The following is a 17,789-nucleotide window of genomic DNA, read 5'->3' as shown; positions in this document are numbered from 1 at the left end:
TTTCTTATATAGATGTTTCATAAATATTCATAAATACTGTGAATTGAAGCGCACTGGAGACTCGCCTCACTATTGATTTTAATAAAGTTTTGCATTAGCATGTATCATGTATCTAATATTTTCATGCAAACAAAAAATTATGACAGTGATACAGCCACAAAACTGTTTGGCTGCATCCTGTTGTTTTCAGGATATTGTGACATAGACCAACTTACCCCACCGTCCTCCTGCAACATGGAGCAGCGCTGCTGCTTACTACTCATCTTCCTGATATAAAGCAGCTCACAGGAAGCCTGGTCTTCATTCAGCATGCTCTTCCCAGCATTTATCACCCTGAAAGAGAGAGAGACCAAATCACTGGTGTCATTTATTTATTTTCCAAAATTAAAAAAATTAAATAAAGTAAAAATAGGAGAACACCTATTATGCAGCTGAATATAATTTCTAGTATGATGGCAGTCTAACATGAAGAGAAGCATAAAGCCATTATTTCCCAAATCTGGATTATAAAAAGCCATACTCTTCCTAATCTGCTGAGAGCAGTAAGACGCTTCAGAGGCCACAGCCATGACCCAGCAGATCTGAAGAGATATTTATTAATGTTAGGGGTTTCCCTTCAAACGTTTCAATATTTCTTCTTCAAATGATCCCTATGCATTTAAAATAAAAATGTAAACACTGAGAATATCAGAAACTGTACAGGCAAATCTCTGTTTTATTTATAATTCTGTACATTTGTCTGTTAAACCATGCTCAAGTCTATATATCCACATTTATATGCCCATTTTAAGAGAAACATGATAGCAAAGATGCATTAAGTCAACCTACTTAGTACTTACTTAAAATTGGGATGTTGGAGACATACTACTTCAAAATTTTAAAGTGCCCCTATTATGGTTTTTCGAATATTCCCTTTCATGCAGTCTGTAATATCTGTTTGTGAATGTAAACGTTCTGTAAAGTCGTAAGTGTGCGATAAATAAAGTCTCCCAAAAGAAAGAATTGACTCTGAACCACCTAAACGAGTCCTGCCATTCGAATCTCACTGTGTGACAGATCTACGTCACTAGAAAAGACATTTGCATAATGACCACCTTTGTTGTATGTTGTCCATCCACGAACAACTTGACCAGCCCTCAAACCTCATTTTACTGACGACTGCTTCTCAAATCTCAGAGTTCAACGCGGGATTCGCAAAACGCTTGCTCTTGAAAGATGGGTCAGTACCCGGTTTATTTGCACCAGATCCTCAGAATCACAACCTGTAAGTTTGAATAATTATTGATGTATATATTTTCTGCCGGGTGTTCAAAATATGTAGTTTTGTGTTTTATATTGTGTACGTTTCCGGCTAACTGGATCACTTCCGTTATTACTGTCTTACTGAAATACTTCTGTTAAGCAGTTCTGGGCCACTATTACCTAAAAAGGATTAGTTCACCTCAAAATGAAAATTTCCTGATAATGTACTCACCCCAATGTCATCCAAGATGTCCATGTCTTTCTTTCTTCAGTGGAAAAGAGTTTTTTGAGTAAAACATTCCAGGATTTTTCTCCACACAATGGACTTCAATTGCAACCAAAACATTGAACGTCCACATCAATGCAGTTTCGAAGGGTTTTGAAGTGCTTCAAATGGTACTGCGCGATCCCAGCTGAGGAATAGGGTCTTATCTAGCGAAACGATCGGTCATTTTCTAAAAGAAATTCAAATGTATATACTTTTTAACCACAACTGATCCTCTTGTGCTGGTCTGCAACGAGCATTACGTAACGTACGTTGAAAAGGTCACGCCGAACGTGGGCGGAAGTACCGTTTGAATTTTTTTTTAGAAAATAGCCGATCGTTTCTCTAGATAAGACCCTATTCCTCAGCTGGGATCGCGCAGTACCATTTGAAACACTTTGAAACTGCATTGATGTGGACGTTCAACATATTGGTTGCAATTGAAGAAAAATCCTGAAATGTTTTCCTCAAAAAACTTAATTTCTTTTCCACTGAAGAAAGAAAGACATGGACATCTTGGATGGCACTGAGGTGAGTAAATTATCAGGACATTTTCATTTTGAGGTGAACTAATCCTTTAATGCAATTGTCTGTCGTTCTTACTACTTTGAGTAGAGATGAAGGATGCAGCTAGATCTGTATTACAAACTATACATCAGCCATACACTTCCCGCATGTGCACCGCACTAAATTAGAAACATACACAAGGGTTTGTTGATGGACGTACACTTGTTAAAGGTGCACTATGTAAAATGTTTTGAGTAAAATATCCAAAAACCACTAGGCCAGTGTTATACATTTTGTTCAGTTGAGTACTTACAATATCCCAAATGTTTCCAACTATTTGTAAATTGTGAGAAATTGCTATTTTAACCAAGGAACCGGGACATGTGTGGAAGTCGCCTATCTGCGTTTTATTCTGCAGAATAACATTGTGTGAACAACAGTGTGAACAAGTGTCATAGCAGCCGCCGAGAGAACGCACAGAGTAACGTCATAACATCATTTTCAACACACTCAAATGCATCTAATATGATAAACAGAGCTGCGTTACCTCATGACTGAAAAAGCGGAAGTGGCGCCGGCGACTGTGTCATAATAAAAGTCCCGCCGCTCTTCTCATTAACAATCGCTCCAGCGGCCTTACTCAGCTCCACGACACTCTGTCCTGCTCTGCTTCATACTACAGTAACGTTAATAATCGCATTCATGAACATGATTTCTGCCCGAGTCCTATCCCGATTCTTTTCCACCGGCTGTGAGGTGAAGACCACATGTCCCAAGAATCTGCGCTCAAACGTGCCGCCATCAAACTATGCCTTTGTTTTGAACAGGCGACCTCTAGTGAACGGAAAAGTTACATAGTGCAGCTTTAATGCTGATGGTGTGGAGTTACAGTTGCAACATCTCATAATGTGCCTCAAAATGAGTAGCGTATCACTGAGAAACATCCTGCTGAAGTCATCCAATGTTCTTCCAATGTTTCATCATCGGACTCACGCTTGGATTGATATGGTAAAATCGTTACTTGTTAATTGTTACTGTCTTTACAGTGTGTCCAGTCGCTGAGCTTTAGGAAGAGTCCGGAGCTGAAGTTCAGTTATAGTAATGGCCGTTTAGCTTCCAACACGCACTGTAAGCAGTAGACCAATCACAACAGACCTTTTCCAATCAGAGCAGAGTAGCTCAAGGAGGGACTTCGAGATAATGATTCACCTGATGAGTCGTTTGAGAATCATTGAAAAATGTGGTGATGTGCAACGTATATTATGAGAAAATTTAAAGTGTTTTTTAAACCTTTGATGTAAACCTGTTGTAGGAGACCTGTAGGAGACCTCCAAAACAAAACCAGGAGCTTTTAAAATAGCATAATAGGGGCACTTTATCAATATACCCATAATCAAAGCAGACATCATTATTCTACACATGTATATATAATATGCTGTGGTTTTCATTTAGAATCAGCTGACAAAGCCCCGCTCTAAGCTACTCTCAAAAGAGGAAGCTTCTCATTGTAGCAAGTTCCTTCTTCTGAAGTTACAATTTCTTTACTTCTGGTTTCAACATAGTATGATTTCTTTAAATGAAAGTAATACACTTAAAATGGAAAATTTTGATTTTTAAGAGAAGCACAACCATTGTTCGTGCAAAAGAAAAAGAAAGCAGAACTAACGTCATTATCTGTGGAAAATACTGAGTAGAGCAATGAGCTAAAGCCACAAAACTGAACCCTTGATTAGCAACGGTTACCGCCACCAGTGTTATTCTCACAGACCAAAAAAAAACTGTCAACTAGCATTTCCTGTCTCAGGTGACTGGTTAACTGACAATGCTTTTCTTTCTTGAGCAGAACAGTCATGCTAAGCCCCTCTGTCATTTTATTTATCCCTCTGAAGCATCCTAACCCAACATGCACGTGCAGTACATTTTAGTGCAAACCCGTCAAAATCAAAAAAGGATTGGCCGATTAGTTATCACCCTGCTGGTGGAATACCAGAACTACAGCATTCTGTGGGAAAAAGCCATTCTTTTCATGGACCGTGTATGCCGGAACAAATGTATATTTCTAAGAAACATATAAAATATTTCATTCATTAGCCGTTTTGCCAGTGAATATTTTATGATTTTAACAGTCTGGTCTCATGAAAATGCGTATCTATAGCACGAATTGTAATTATCGTGCGATTTATACACCAAAATGAGTTTTTACGTGCATTTGTTACGCAGTTTTCGCACTTTATAACGTGTTATATGTACGTACCCCACAACACTAAACCTACCCAATGGGGTGACAATGCGTATCATATGCACGTAAAAACTAATTTTGGCGTATAAACCGCACGATAAATACAATTCGTGCTATATATACGCATTTCATAAGAAGGTGTTGGATTTTATTGATTGATTAATCAGCATTTAAAAAACTGATGCTGGTTTGGAGTGCACTAGACACTAGATTAGAAAACTCTAATCTAATAAAATAATATCAAGTTTCACATCATTGATCAGAAGAGTGTTATTAATGCAGTGCTTCAGGCTATACTACATAAACATTATCTTCATTCAAATGTCCATTTCATATTACAATCATGTTCTGAGCCCTAGATTTATAAAACATACACGGACACCTTCCTCGTGCAATAAAAGTGACTAGAATATTCTCAGCCGAACCCTATAATAACTTTCAAACACCTTTTTTTAATTATATGCATTGTATAAATGTGTATAGCTGTATCTTAGCATTGCTGTGAGCTCAGGAGAGAGATGCAGCTTCTATAATGCATAACTCGAAAAACCTGATGAGCAATTCCTCACCTCCACCCACTGTGCTTAATAATAGAGAATAAATGGGTTCATTTTTATGGCACTGTTTATCTTGAATTGTGCATCCTGTCTTAGTTGTTAAGTAGATTGAGAAATCTGAAAAGCAAAGAAATAAAAGAGTATCCTATTTGACGGATTAAGATTGTTTGCACCGACCCATCCTTCAATAGCCAAACAGAAATGTGCCACACAAACTGTTTAGGTCAAACTGAACATTTCTTCAGTGCAAAAAGGCATTTTTTGTGTTTTAATTGACTAGGTTTTACTATACAAATTAGGGCTGCACGATATTGGAAAAAAATTACATTGCGATATTTTTTTCCCAACGATATATATTGCGATTTGAGAGCCATCAATCCAGGCTAAAGTCAATAATTACTATTCCATGATATTAATAATTTCACTAATAAGCAAGCTTCATTTCAAGTGACAAAAAGGTCACTTAATATTTTATTCTAAAATTAGAACATTTCGGTAAACACAAAAGCAGAACGCATTTAAACAGCAGCTTTACACCAACCCCCCTGATTGGTTTACAACAATATAACTTAAAATAAATATTTTTTTTTATAAAACAACTTATAAGCATTTTGGTTCACAATCTTTTGTTTTTAAGTCAACTTTTCTTATCAAAAGTGCCAAAGTAAAACAGTGTTGGTCATCATCATAATCATGGCAAATATCTTTAGCGATATGAAACGTTATTGCGTCTGTTATTTCTTTCTGTCGTTGAGAGCCTTTCTGGTAAGGTGTCACACTGGCAAAGGCATCACAAATATTTGTTTGTTTTGGTTCACATCCAGATTTGACTTTGTATTCGTCGTAAAGAGCTTTGGTGCCGATATAAAAGTGATCAGACAAATTGGTGGTGTTTCCTTGTTTTGTGGCCACAACTTTATGACACTTCATGCAAAGTACTTCTTTTTGGTCAACATCCTCCTTTTTGTAGACGAAATAGTCCCAATTAGATGATTTCGACTTTCTTTTTGGTACGAAATCCTTTTTTTGCGGCGGTAAACAGCTGCTGCTTTGATGTCGCAAACGCACCCCGGGTCGGAACCGAAGACTGTAAAAAGGAACCAAATAATATATGAACACAGTCCAGCGGGGGCAGGGAGAGGGGGGGAGCAATCGAACTCGGGTTCAGCCCAGGCAATCGAGCCAAGTGTGAAAGCACCCTTAATACACCATGGGCTACTACCCTTCACATCGCATGTTCCGGCGATGTGACTATCGCTCACGTGCACATCGCGATGTCGATGTTAAAACAGAATATCGTTCAGCCCTAATACAAATCAGACAAAGTGCAGTGTTAGCATGCTTATTAAAGCACTCACCATAGATATCAAAACTGAAACATGACAGGGGAAGAATCTAGATAAACTAGTCTAACTCACAAACTGACTAGTTGGTTGTTGGGCGACAAATTCGATTACGAGTATCGACTCATCTCTACAGAGAACCAATGATTATAATTCACTTGCACTCATACATTTATTGACAGGAATTCATCTATTGTGGCGTGGGACGTGGGTGCATGCTGGATCTGTTTGACTTTGCCAGCTTGGCAGCACCATGTTCATAGAAAGCCAATCTTTCTGAGCCACAGTGGATGACTCAGCAATATCTTACAGAAAATGAGTGTGTTTGGGGAATCTGAGGAGTCTACAGTGCTGCCATTAATCTACAGCACACTATGTGTCTTTAAGAGGTTGTCAGAGTTTAAAAGTCAGCATGAAACAGAAGTTTTGATCCTATTTTCTTCCCCATTGTCACGTATATCCAAGTGAAATGGCTAAAAATTCCCAGTCAAAAACTTGATTTATCATGCAAGTGCCAGGATGCCCTGGGGAGGTGAAGTTATTTTAATTAAAGGTTATTATGGCACATGAATTGAAAAATAATGATGTGTCTGGAACTCTGGATAAATCACTATAACCCTAGTGGAAAAAAAAGTACAAAGCCATTAATATACTGCCATAACGCTTGAGACTTATACTGACATAAATATTATAATTGAACTTTATTTGGAGTACTTTATTGCACAGTGCACATTTCTTAATATTAAGCCTAAAATGTGTTTTAATATCAAAAGTAGGATAGCATGATCTCTGTTTAATATCAGTCTTTAAATGCAAGACGTTTAGTGTACCTAAAGTATTTTTCTACAATATCTTTGTAGGACTATACTTTATTTTGATACTTGGTCAAAAAATAAATCTGCTAAATCTGATTCTGTGTGAAGAATAATATATTGCTATTTAATATTATTTTTATATATTTTCTGTCCAATTTTCGTGTTACTAGTTTTTTACGATCGCTATGACAATTTTTTCAATACTTTTAACAATTTTCCTAAACTCTTAACACACCTACATCACACACTGCCAAAACGGTTAATTTCATACACATTGTAAACTAAACTCCGACACTAATTTTCAAAATACAATAATACACTAACACACTATTTCTACCAAAACACTAACATGTTCTCTTCCAACAGGAACATTTAGTCAATCATAGCACAATGTCATAAAAACACTAACGCTAGATGGAATTACAGAAACTCCATCAGGTCTGCCCTTATTCTAGCCTGACCCACATCAAGATGTTTGGTCTGGAAACTCACCATTGGCAGGGCTCAATCCGAGGGGCGGGATAAACGGTTGTCTGTCAAATTCCCTCTGCACGCAATTGGATAGCGCCACAACCAACCGAGGCGGAGCTAACGTTAGTTGATAGATTAAACTCTAAATACATCTTCCATTCTTACGAATGACATCAGTGCCGTTCTTTGTTCTTTCCTCAAAGAAAAGCTTAACTCCAAGTCTTCCAGAGTAGCGTCCAAAACCAATTTGAAAGATGCTGATCGTCAGTTTCTTTGTTTACCTGTAGCACGCAGAACCTCCGCAACTCCGCTCCGTCATTATGTTAAGCCCGCCAACCGACTCTACACACGCTGTGATTGGCCTGACCAAAGTTTGGTTTTTCCAGCTCTGAGGTCTACCGAGAGTTGCTAGACTACATTCGCGGCAAAATAAATGCTCTGCCGCTAGGGTGCGTCTAGATATCTAGGCTACCCTTATACAATAGACAGTATATTTTATTGATCATAGATTGTGTGTCTTTTGAAGACTCTCCACTTTTTTGTTTTGTTGGGTTTAGTAAATGCATGCATTTTGTTTCTTTTGCTGCAGAAATTCTCCCTTGCCCTTGCCCTTGTCCTGGTACTCATCTTCCTCTCCCTCTTGCAGGCATTTTTCTTACTTACTTTCTTTGTGTTGCTCTATTGTTCCTTTTTCACACAAGATAAGCCCAAAGAGGCCTAATGTATACCATATTGTCATGTGACTGAAAGAACATCAACACCTGAACAATTCCTAGATGGGAATCAGCTGTGATTTACACTCACCTAAAGTATTATTAGGAACACCATACTAATACTGTGTTTGACCCCCTTTCGCCTTCAGAACAGCCTTAATTCTACGTGGCATTGATTCAACAAGGTGCTGAAAGCATTCTTTAGAAATGTTGGCCCATATTGATAGGAGAGCATCTTGCAGTTGATGGAGATTTGTGGGATGCACATCCAGGGCACGAAGCTCCCGTTCCACCACATCCCAAAGATGCTCTATTGGGTTGAGATCTGGTGACTGTGGGGGCCATTTTAGTACAGTGAACTCATTGTCATGTTCAAGAAACCAAATTGAAATGATTTGAGCTTTGTGACATGGTGCATTATCCTGCTGGAAGTAGCCATCAGAGGATGGGTACATGGTGGTCATAAAGGGATGGACATGGTCAGAAACAATGCTCAGGTAGGCCGTGGCATTTAAACGATGCCCAATTGGCACTAAGGGGCCTAAAGTGTGCCAAGAAAACATCCCCCACACCATTACAACACCACCACCAGCCTGCACAGTGGTAACAAGGCATGAAGGATCCATGTTCTCATTCTGTTTACGCCAAATTCTGACTCTACCATCTGAATGTCTCAACAGAAATCGAGACTCATCAGACCAGGCAACATTTTTCCAGTCTTCAACTGTCCAATTTTGGTGAGCTCGTGCAAATTGTAGCCTCTTTTTCCTATTTGTAGTGGAGATGAGTGGTACCCGGTGGGGTCTTCTGCTTTTGTAGCCCATCCGCCTCAAGGTTGTGCGTGTTGTGGCTTCACAAATGCTTTGCTGCATATCTCGGTTGTAACGAGTGGTTATTTCAGTCAAAGTTGCTCTTCTATCAGCTTGAATCAGTCGGCCCATTCTCCTCTGACCTCTAGCATCAACAAGGCATTTTCGCCCACAGGACTGCCGCATACTGGATTGTTTTTCCCTTTTCACACCATTCTTTGTAAACCCTAGAAATGGTTGTGCGTGAAAATCCCAGCAACTGAGCAGATTGTGAAATACTCAGACCGGCCCGTCTGGCACCAACAACCATGCCACGCTCAAAATTGCTTAAATCACCTTTCTTTCCCATTCTGACATTCAGTTTGGAGTTCAGGAGATTGTCTTGACCAGGACCACACCCCTAAATGCATTGAAGCAACTGCCATGTGATTGGTTGATTAGATAATTGCATTAATGAGAAATTGAACAGGTGTTCCTAATAATCCTTTAGGTGAGTGTATATATTTGCATAACTTCAATCCGCTGTTTCTCAGTACCAATGGAATAAAAGCTTTCAATTCACAATATAAACAGCTGTTTACCTTGACTTTAGCCAATAAGGTTAGGTTTAGAACATGATGTTATCTGTTCTGACATACAGTGTTAAAGCATTGGTAAATTTGGCAGTAAAAATCCAGTATTTTGGTCTTGGTTGAGCTTGTGCGTAAAATAAGTTAAAGCATTTTAAATTTGTGTTGTTAACTGTATGCATTTTGTGTAAAAGCAACAATAAATGTGTTTATAGTATAGCCAACACAGACAGATGTTGTGCTAACTGCGTTAAGAGTTTAGGTAAATTGTTAAAAGTATTGAAAAAATTGTCATCGCGATTGTAAAAAAACTGTAAATAGAAGTGAGGCTCTTTCTATTTTATTGGCTAGTATTTGTTAAATTCAGAAAAACTAATTTTACAAAAAAAATAATAATTTAAAATAAGAAATTAAGAGTTCATTTTCAGTTTCGGTTTTCGGCCAAGTGCATCTAGAATTTTCGCTTTCGGCCCAGAATCGTCCTTTCGGTGAATCACTAATAAATGCAGTTTATGAATCAAACTGATATGGCTCTCAACTCCATGATTCAATGATCCGGTTAACGGCTCACTGCAGGAAAGAATCTATTAAATTCAATTTTGGTGTATTTGGTCTCTCTTCAGAACATATCACACAAGACTCCATGATACTTGGTAGAGCTTTTGCATACTCCTCACAGCTTGAAAGCTTTAGCCTTCAATTAACTGTAATTGTATGGAAAACAGCAACTATACAATCTTTTCTTTTTGTGTTTATCTAGTAGCACATTTTACTCTGAACACATCACATTAGAAGTAAAATGGAGTGTGAAGACTGTTTCATGCTGACTTGTTGACGATAAGGACTATCAACATTACCTAAAACATTTACCTTTGTTTGTTAGCCTGTGTGTGTGAGCACATGCTAAAGCTAGCAGCTAAAAAGTCTGTTTGTTTCCACACTTAAGGGAATGTGCTCAGTTTCAATTTCTGTCATCACGCGGCCCCAAACAAAGTTCTCCTCTTGTACTGTAGTTAATAATAGATGAAACAACCAGAGGCTAACTGGGCATATTTTAGTATCAGGGCCTGCTTTTTCCTCCCTCTCTTCTTCACACTTGGCTCTCTATTGGTCTGTCACAGAAATATATTAATTTAATAATAATTTTCCCAAATCACCTAACATTATATTCATTAATTTAATTGTATGACTCAAGACTGCATTATCTCTCTGGCTTTGATCTTGGCCACTTAGTTTGTGCAAGAATGGTCTTGATCTTCACTCAACAGACCCCGCCTGATGGAAGTCAGGATTCCCATCCCTTTTTACCCATGAATTTCCATGTAAAAAAAAATTATATCACAAAATAATATACGCACTGATAATGCAGTTGTATTTTTTTAATATACTTTTTTTTTCTTCACCTGTACCAATGTGTGACATTACTGCAACATTTCTGTTTATATTTAAATTATTATTATTATTTAAATGTTTTATTAAAAATGTATTAATCAAATCTAAAATGTATGATACATCTAAATTTGTATATAATATATATATATATATATATATATATATATATATATATATATATATATATATATATATATATATATATATATATATATATATATATATATATATATAGAGAGAGAGAGAGAGAGAGAGATATTATAATATTATCATATATTTTATAGTAAACATGGGTATACTGTACAGTGGATAAGTAACATTCATAAATACTTATTATTACCTTGATTTTTTTTAATGCAACCAACTATGAATGTCATTAGATTCCCCCAGGAAATTATAACTTTAAACAAAATTAAAGGGAAAGTTCACCAAAAAATGAAAATTCTCACCCTCAAGTGTCACCCCCTTCTTTTTTCTGTTAAACACAGAAGAAGATATTTTGAAGAATGTGGGTAACCAAACAGTTGATAGTAGCCAGTGACTAGTATTTTTTCCAAGTCAAAGGCTACTGTCAACTGGTGTTTGGTTACCCACATTTTTCAAAATATCTACTTCTCATTTTTCATTTTGGGATGAACTATCCCTTTAAATTCGGACATGACTTGAATGCACCAATACTTTAAAGGGCCTTAGTACCCTAATGCATCACTGGAGCCCAGGACAATGTTCCCAGGTCTCTCCCCTGAAGCTGAGCATCAACTCGAGAAATGCACAATATGACTAAAGAAATTCCCATTCAATTTTAAGATCGTATTCATTTTCATGACTCTTTCAGGCCTGGAAATCAGGTTTTTAAAGCTGTATGCTGCCTATAGAACACACTATACTGTGGTAAAAAAATACTCACTGTACTGTGGTAAAGATGCATGCATCGATTACTATAGGATATCCATTAGTGTATAACCTGCCATATGCAGCATTTTTATGTTTGGATGTAATGATTAATTCATGTGAACTGTAGCTGCGTCATCATCAGTGCAGTTACGACACATTTCAGTGAAAACATCCCAACATTCCAGCTGACTATAAAACGCTTAGAGGATGATGGTGATGATGATGATGAGCCATTGCCCTTGGTTAGGCGTGACATATAACCTTCCTCAGCAATGACGTCACATCAACCGTATCATTCTAAATGAAAATAAATAAAAAATCATGTATTATGCGCATCTTAGACATGCAAAAACCCGACTCACTCCGCGTATCCCGTCCGCCACGGCAGCCTGCTGTCTCTCTTGAGCGTGATGACCGGTCTGGACGCGTGCTCGGTGGAGTACTGCAGCAGCTCCGGTGTCAGGTCCAGAAACTCGGGTCGGCTGTAGGGGAAGCGCGGCGGCAGCCCGTCCGTGCCGCCGTTCTGCGCGGATCCGTGCTGCTGCTGCTGCTGATGGTGGTGGTGGCCGTGCGGGATAATTCCGCCCACCAGCGAGGACATGGCATTTTTAACTTTGCTTATCATCGCAATAGAATATGTGACATCAGCGGCGCGCGAGGAACGGTAATCTTAACGATGTATAACCCTATACGAAGCAAGCGGCAAAAACGAAGTAGTTCAGTCGCGATGCAGGAAGCGATTGACCCCATGTGACGATTTGACAGAGAATGTTTTCCTCGTTGAAAAAATCCTCTCCCCGCAGAGTGTGTATCATCACCCGAGCAGCTTATATCCGCCTATAGCACGGAAGATGTAAGTGCTGCTATAGCACTCTCAGCCGACCAGCCAGTGAATGCACACACACACACACACACACACACACACACACACACACACACACCGTCCGAATTATTAACTATCGAGGGGCCAACTATTTTTAAGGAATTTCTCAATTAATTTTATAATAATATTAATATTAATAAATAATGACAATAAAATGTAAATTTAAAGGTAGGCTAATTTCAGGACACAATCTGCCGAGGGTCATCTGTCATTATTAGCACAGTATACATATTTAACAAAACAATGTCTTATTATTAACATTATTTTTATTATTATGCTATTATATTGTATAGCCTATATATTTATGATATTATGCAAGTGATAATGGTGTAAGGCTACTTAAAGGATTAGTTCACTTTTAAATAAACTTTTGCTGATTATTTACTCACCCCCATGTCATCCAAGATGTCCATGTCTTTTTTTCTGCTGTCGAAAAGAAATTAAGGTTTTGGATGAAAACAGTCCAGGGTTTTTCTCCATATAATGGACTTCAATGGGCTCCAAATGGTTCAAGGTCCAAATGACAGTTTCAGTGCAGCTTCAACGGGCTTTAAACGACACCAGATGATGTATAAAGGTCTTATCAAGCGAAACGATCGGTTTCTGCGAGAAACCGAGCAGTATTTATGCTATTATTTTACCTCTTAACAGAGGAACGCGATCGTCTCTGAGCTCCGCCATAACTTCCAGAAAGTGGTCAAATTAGATCATGGTCATAGATATAGCGATAGTAGATGCCTCATTCTACTGATCCGTGCAGTCGCTAATAAGGCATCTACGTATACATCTATGACCACGATCTAATTTGACCTCACTCTCCGGAAGTTATGCCGGAGCTCAGAGACGATCGCGTTCGTCTGATAAGAGGTAAAATAATTTTACCTTTATTTACTTTATTTATTTTTTACTCACAAGGGAAGTTGCTGTGTACAGGGTATAAACAAGTATATTTTTGATTTTAGTGAACTCTCCCTTTAAGACGAAATACAAGGTACACTCTCTTGGATGTGGATATCAAATGTGACACATGATTTAGCATCATGATTGAACCAAAAGTGTTTCTGACAGCAGCTCTCTGCAGGGGGTGCAGTGTTTCCCATCAGACGCACTATGAGGAACTATTTGAGAACCCGTCACATTGTATTCTCAGTATCACTCACAGTGAGAGACCAGGGAAATACACTAAATCAAAGATCCCTTCAGATGTTCTCTATTCTCTCAGAACCCTGAAGGATTCTCTCTTCTCTATGTTCTGAGACCATGAAGCGTCCATCACTCAGAGATACGGCCTGCTCTGCTGTTTCATATGACGCGGCTAAACATTTAAATACCATGTCTGACACTTCCATCATCAAAGCGTGTAAGTTTTTAGCCACACAGGTTCTCTATGTTTTCTGTTTTCAGATTTGATCAGGGCTAAACGGACCTGTGGCATAAACCACAGGCTTCCTGCCTGCCAGCACACTTAGCATTTTTCACTACCTCATATAGCAAGCTGCTTTAGATCTGCAGTGAATCAATGAATCAATATGATAGCAACGCCCTGGCAACCACCTACAACACCCTATGGTGGCTATAGCTCTCACATTTTCTTCAGAAAATGTCAAATTACGATTACTATGTCATTTTATTTTATCTAGATAATCTTTTTGCCTGCCATAATCTGTGAGCCTGCTATTGTTCCGCATGTTGCATTCTCTCCATCCATTCTCTTTCCCTTTCTTTTGCTCTCTCAGTTTCTCTTAGCACACAAAATGAAGCAGGTACTTGAAAACAATAATCTTTGAGTGATATCAGCAGTGTTATCATTGCAATGATTGCCCATAAGAGTAATTAACATTTAGTTGCCTAGCAGGCATCTTAATGTCGAGAGCAGCTCACCCACCTCTTCACCTCTTCACATACACTTATCTAAATGTTCATTCATCTCATTCGTTTGGGGCCAGTAAATGCTGCATAGGAGGCAAAATGATCAAATTATGTGGACATCAAAGGAATATTTCATCTGAATAAGTAAACAAACAAACAGATACTTATGGCCTAAATGAATACATGGATGAATATACAAAATGAAAGATAAGACAATTACAGGTTTTGAAATCTGCTGTGTTATTTGTGTCCTGGACCCCCATTTTTTAAGCCAATTACACTATTAAAAGATTAGTTCACTTTTAATTAAACTTTTGCTGATAATTTACTCACCCCCATGTCATCAAGATGTCCATGTCTTTCTTTCTTCAGCCGAAAAGATATTGAGGTTTTTGATGAAAACATTCCAGGATTTTTCACCATATAATGGACTTCAATGGGCCCCAAACGGTTCAAGGTCCAAATGACAGTTTCAGTGCAGCTTCAAAGGGCTTTAAACGATACCAGACGATGTATAAGGGTCTTATCTAGCGAAACAATCATAAAAAAAAAAAAAAAACAACGTTTAAGTTTTATAAGCACAAATGCTCGCCTTGCTCTGATCTGTGATACGCGTTCGTGACCTCACGTAATACGCAATTACATTGAAAAGGTCACGCTTGAAATAGGCGGAAGTACCGAGTCAGTGTTTATAAATGTGCGGAAGGAGGATATACACATATTTAAATGTCTTTGTGTCAGTTTATCGTTTAAAATGCCCATTCCGTGTGCGTATCCTGGGTGTTTTAATATTAGAAAGCCTAAAAGAACATTTTCGTCAGGACAGAAATTTGTGACTTTTCATAGATTTCCTATACACAATCCTGAGCGATTGAAACTGTGGTTGCTCGCGCTGCACTTGGATGACGTCACGAACGTGCATCACAGAACAGAGCAAGGCGAGCATTTGTGCTTATAAAACAAACTTTTTTTTTTTTTAAATGACCGATTGTTTCATTAGATAAGACCCTTATTCATCGTCTGGTATCGTTTAAAGCCCTTTGAAGCTGCACTGAAACTGTCATTTGGACCTTGAACCGTTTGGGGCCCATGGAGAAAAATCCTGGAATGTTTTCATCAAAAACCTTAATTTCTTTTCTACTGAAGAAAGAAAGACATGGACATCTTGGATGACATGGGGGTGAGTAAATTATCAGAGTTTTTTTAAAAGTGAACTAATCCTTTAATAATTGAATAACTTCAATTTCAGTTTGTTCATCACACAAAGCAAAGTTGCATTATTACAAAACTTAAAGGCACAATATGTAATTTTCGCCGCTAGAGGTCTCTTATTCAAAACAAAGGCGTGGCCTTGATGATGCCTTGATTTTGCGGAATCTTGGGAGTTGTTTTCTTCACCTCTACAGCCGGTAAAAGAATCCGACGGGACTCATGTATCATATTCATGGATGAGCTCATGTATTAAAGATTTATTAGCGTTACTGTAGTATGAAGCAGGGTGGAGCTGAACGAGGCGCTGGAGCGATTGCTAATGAGAGACGAGCGCGACACACGGCTCAAGAGCAGTGGGGCTTTTATTCTGCCGCAGACGAGCGCTTCTGCTTCTTCTGCTCATGCGTATGTGGGGGAACGCAGCACTGTTTTATCATACATACATTTGAGTGTGTTGAAAGTTATAATGCTACTCTGTGCGTTTGTTCAGCGGCTATGTGACTTTTGCCGCACACTGCAGTGAGCCAGATCGACATTAAGCATGGTAAAACATTCAAGAGATTCAAACAATAAGACTGTGTTGAGCTATATAACAATGATTAGTTTTCTGTCGATGAATGTCTCTAAACAGTTGCTCACCTGTCTAATAAAACACATCATATATTAAAGCGTGTTTCCATGGTTTCTACAAAATAAACCTAGAAAACTGGGTAACGCAGCTATGATGTCATTGATAGGCGACGCACGGACACTGTCCGTGTCCTGGTTAAAATGGCTTATTTCTCTGGGTTTAAACATTCTCGGAAACATTTGGGATAATGTGAGTACACAAGTCAACAAAATATATAACATTTTAATACAAAAATCTTACATGTGCCTTTAAGAAGACTTGTAATCTAGTGCAAGTCTTACTCGTGCAATATAGGCCTACTTTTAGTATTTCTAGCTTATTACAGGTCATGCACAATTTAATCAACTATTTTTTTGTTGTAGATTTTCCCTAAAAGATTGTTTCTCCCTTCTTCTTTTTTCTTAAAAAAATAATAAAATAAGTTAAAGGGATAGTTCACCCAAAAATAAAAATTAGCCCATAATTTACTCACCCTCAAGTCATCCTAGGTGTATATGACATTCTTCTTTCAGACGAATAAAGTTATATTACAAAAGTCCAGGCTAATCCAAGCATTAGAATTTGATTCATAGTTGCTCTGTTTTTTAAGTCCATAAAAAGTGCATCTGTCCATCAAATAACTACTCCATGCGGCTCCGGGGCATTAATAAGGCCTTCTGAAGCGAATCGATGCGTTTGTGTAAGAAAAATATTCATATTTAAAACTTTATCAAGTAAACTTTCGACCGACCGCCTTCCGTGGAAAAGTGTTGAATGTTGAAAGTGAAACTCAAGATGCGTACGTGACGTCATGACGAGCGTACCTGGTCGTGTTAGTCTTTCGATCGGCAGGGGAACTTTCAACAATTTTTCCATAAATTGAACAGGGAAGGCGGTCGGTCGAAAGTTTACTTGATCAAGTTTTAAATATGGATATTTTTCTTACACAAACGCATCGATTCGCTTCAGAAGGCCTTTATTAACACCCCGGAGCCGCATGGAGCAGTTATATGACGGACAGATGCACTTTTTATGGACTTCAAAAACAGAGCAATCAAATTCTAATGCTTGGATTAGCCTGGACTTTTGTAATATAACTCCGATTTTATTCGTCTGAAAGAAGAATGTCATATACACCTACGATGACTTGAGGGTGAGTAAATTATGGGCTAATTTTCATTTTTGGGTGAACTATCCCTTTAATTTAATTACATAATTTTGTATAATAGCCTACATACTGTTTATTATGGAAGCTTGCTTTAATGCTTCCGCCACAGAATAAAAAAATGAAAAAGGTAATTGCGACTTTTTATCTCACAATTCTGACTTTTTTTCTCTCAACTTTATATCTCACACTTCATTGTTGTAGTTTTCCAGAATTGCGTGATGTAAACTCGAA

The 17,789-nt window shown here is 38.1% G+C and overlaps 1 protein-coding gene across 2 annotated transcripts in view; it reads right to left on the bottom strand.

Moving 5' to 3' along the window:
* ppm1j (protein phosphatase, Mg2+/Mn2+ dependent, 1J) overlaps window positions 1–12,762 on the bottom strand; it is a 32,351-nt gene extending 19,589 nt beyond the window's left edge. Inside the window, exons 1-2 of one of the 2 annotated variants that reach the window (XR_013818268.1) lie at window positions 12,179–12,745; window positions 216–333 (exon numbers count right to left, since the gene is read on the bottom strand). Coding sequence is in view for 1 of the 2 variants with exons in the window: in XM_079840260.1 (XP_079696386.1) it covers window positions 216–333; window positions 12,179–12,441 (381 nt within the window). In the remaining variant the exon portion in view is untranslated. Of the gene's footprint in view, window positions 1–215; window positions 334–12,178 lie in introns of both variants that reach the window. The other variant, XM_079840260.1, reaches the window with a different exon arrangement.
* Between the last annotated feature and the right edge of the window lie 5,027 nt (window positions 12,763–17,789).

Source organism: Gobio gobio (genome assembly GCF_949357685.1).
Source record: "Gobio gobio genome assembly, chromosome: 17".
Taxonomy (NCBI): domain Eukaryota; kingdom Metazoa; phylum Chordata; class Actinopteri; order Cypriniformes; family Gobionidae; genus Gobio; species Gobio gobio.
The sequence above is the reverse complement of the archived record's forward strand: the minus strand, read 5'-3'. Positions and strand labels throughout refer to the sequence as shown.